This window comes from Staurois parvus, unplaced genomic scaffold (genome assembly GCF_062004578.1).
Source record: "Staurois parvus isolate SC_StPar_1 unplaced genomic scaffold, SC_StPar_1.0 ptg001192l, whole genome shotgun sequence".
NCBI lineage: Eukaryota > Metazoa > Chordata > Amphibia > Anura > Ranidae > Staurois > Staurois parvus.
This window is the reverse complement of record NW_028318988.1, coordinates 1,358,609-1,361,602: the sequence shown is the minus strand read 5'-3', so window position 1 is coordinate 1,361,602 and position 2,994 is coordinate 1,358,609. Positions and strand designations below refer to the sequence as shown.

The following is a 2,994-nucleotide window of genomic DNA, read 5'->3' as shown; positions in this document are numbered from 1 at the left end:
ATTTGCTATTCGCCTATGGTAATATTTCAAATACTTGTTTTGTCATTGCGAAATCTTGTTAAATTAATGTGCACTACTTCATTACATTTCTGACACTAATTAGGCCATCAGCATCAGCTGTAGCAGCTGTGGTCCACTGGGAAGACTTGGGCGCAGTGACTGCAACAGTTTCTAAATCTAAACTGAGTAAGGTGATGGTTTTATGAAATCTATAAAAGCCCAACTGAATTCAAGAGAAAAGCAATGCGACGAAAGTCACACTCATGCCACAGTTCCTCTATGAATTACTTTTTTCAATTTACAGTATTCAGATTGAATAGAACATTTTAGGAATTGTTGATGTTGGAAGACATAAATCCAAGCCATGAGTTCATCTCCCAAGAATGTCTCAGACATTATTACCAACTTTGTTCTGATGGGACTTATTCAGCTTGAATCATTTCGATATGTATGCGCTGTTTTGGCACTTGCATTATTTTTATTAACATTGTTTATAACTTCTATGATTGTCTATATAACCTGGACAGAGAAAAACTTGCATGAGCCTATGTACATCCTAATATGTATTTTGGTTTTCAATGTGATGTTCGGGAACGCAGCATATTTTCCCAAGATGGCCATTGACTTGTTGTCTGGATGCTCAACCATCTCACTCACAGGATGTCTCTGTCAATCTTTCTGTATGCAGATTTGTGCATGGGTTGAGGTGTTTACTTTTACAGCAATAGCATATGATCCATATCTGGCTGTAGGCCACCCTCTGAGATACCACACTCTGATGACCAACATTAAAATTCAAAACATAACACTTGCCATATATGTTTTCAATGTGATCAGTGTAACTGTTGGTATATTGTTGACATTGAAGCTCACTTTTTGTGAAGTCAATATCAACAATGTCTTTTGTGAGATCATGTCTCTACAGCGGCTTGCTTGTAACGATACAACAATTAACACCATCTATGGGACCACTTCAACCTTATCAATGGCGATTCCTTGCTTGCTTGTAATAATATACTGTTACATAAGAACAGTAGTCATCTGTCTGAAACTTTCTGCAGAAACCTCTCAGAAAGCCATGCATACATTGATTACTCATGCATTGGCCTTCTCCATTTATGCTGTCACCTCCTTGTTTGTTAATATGAGGTACAGGCTAAACAGTGGTTCTGTATCAATGCAAGTTAATGTTATCATACCTATGATCGGTACCAGTATAGCTACTTCTGTAAATCCTCTGATCTACGGCATAAGAACCAAAGCTCTCAGAGAAAAGATGTTATGCAGCCTGCAGAAAATTGTTGGAAAAATAAAATAATAAAATCAGTATATATTTTTTTGCAGTCCAACCATTATACAGATGTGTTATATTTCTAAATTGCTTTTTGCCTTTTTGTGATAATGTAGGAAAGAGAGCGCTGCAGATCAGCCTGTTGGAGAGAGCCTAATTGTGTTCTCTAAGCATGGGCTGTACTTTCTCAGTACTTTCTCCGTTTGAGCTTGCTCCAGCAGGGTGTTCTACAGAAGTTCCATTCTGTGTCATGGGTGTTTAGTGACTTCAGCAGGGTTGGAAGGCCTAGTGACATGTCTTGGAAAGTATTAATTAAGATACTTCCTAGCACATGGTCTTCTCTCTTGGACCTCTGCTGGAGAGGATGCTACAGTAACAACTATCTTTCTCCTAGGCCTTTGGGCATATCAGAGTGCTTCAAGGATCTCTTCCCCTAGCAGGAAACCTTAAGGATGCTGAAAGCAGGGGATATTCTATTTTTTATGTCTAGATGAAGCAAACTGTAGCTGTCCCCTACAAGAGAGGAAATCATTGACACTGATTTAGAATACCTGTGCAAGGTGAAAGAAGTCCTGAAAACATGAGGACTGAGGTCACTGCTCTAGTGCAATAAACATATCCAGGTTTAACCATAAAGTTACTGACACCCATAGTCCTTCAATCCTGAGACAAGAATCACTCCCTGAGATGAACGTGCCTGAGACCTTGTTGCCAAGTAAGTTGGCTAAAAACATTGGCAATGTAGCTGTTGGCCAGCTAAAGGTCACCATTTTAATTGTAGTTATTGACAGTCTTTAAACCAGCGCTATATTTGAGGCCCAATATGGAGTCTCAAAGGGTGTTTTTCATAGCAACCTCATGTCTCTGAAATTGTGTTTTGATTTTTAGACTGCAACTTTAAATGTATTGGACAGGCAGAAGCGTTTGTCACTTTAGCCAGTATTTGAAGAGATCACTGCATGGACATTCCTACTCTATATTCAGTGGGAAGAGTTTTGGCGTTAATCTGACCCCACCCAAAAGTATGTAAGGGGAGGAGCCACTCAAGTCTGTACATGAGCTGAATGCATAACAAAGAGCTGTTCTGCTAGTAAAAAAGTGAGTAACAGAGATAATCAAAATGTCTCAGAAAACATCCTTGTTTCTAACCTGTCAATGCATTCTGATACCAGGGATATTTGAGTGTTTCATGGGTGATCCAAGATCAAGGAAGAGTCATGTAGCATTTTCTGAAGTTTGAACTGAGCAGTCCACCTAAAAAACAGTCTACTGAGAAAGGTCAGAACATGGCAACGGGGATCAATGTTGTTACTAGCAAAGAGGGCCAGACACCTGCTTCTGTCACTGTTGAGGTTGAGGTACAGCTCAATTCAGAGTCCTAACAGAAGGAGTTAGAGAAGGGCTGTGAACCCAAGGTTTGGGGTGCCCCTGGGGAGGGTTTGCCTAAGATTTTCTCTGTCAATTTGTTCTATACCTCAATGTCTGCCTCTGCATTACCTGAGGCTGAGTCTGCCATTTCTACCCGAGCTTAGCCTATATACCATGGGATGAAAGGATCACTGGGAGGAAAAGAAGCCGGCCGTCGTCCCGAGGAGAGAAGGAGGTGTCGGTTCGCTCCTGGCTTCATTCCCCGGCTTGCTGTCCAGGCTTAGACCCAGCTTGCTATCCAAGGATGGACCCCAAATAGAATTGGGTTACAAAAG

The 2,994-nt window shown here is 40.7% G+C and overlaps 1 protein-coding gene across 1 annotated transcript; it reads left to right on the top strand.

Moving 5' to 3' along the window:
* The first annotated feature begins 364 nt into the window (after positions 1-364).
* Positions 365-1,329, top strand: LOC149438374 (olfactory receptor 6N1-like). The gene has a single exon (XM_089659873.1). The coding sequence runs from the start codon at positions 365-367 to the stop codon at positions 1,316-1,318; it is 954 nt and encodes a 317-aa protein (XP_089515999.1). The 3' UTR covers positions 1,319-1,329.
* The last annotated feature ends 1,665 nt before the right edge of the window (positions 1,330-2,994 follow it).

Excerpts from the sequence above, each read along its gene's own strand:
- LOC149438374 (XM_089659873.1), top strand. The coding sequence starts at position 365 with ATGAGTTCATCTCCCAAGAATGTCTCAGACATTATTACCAACTTTGTT.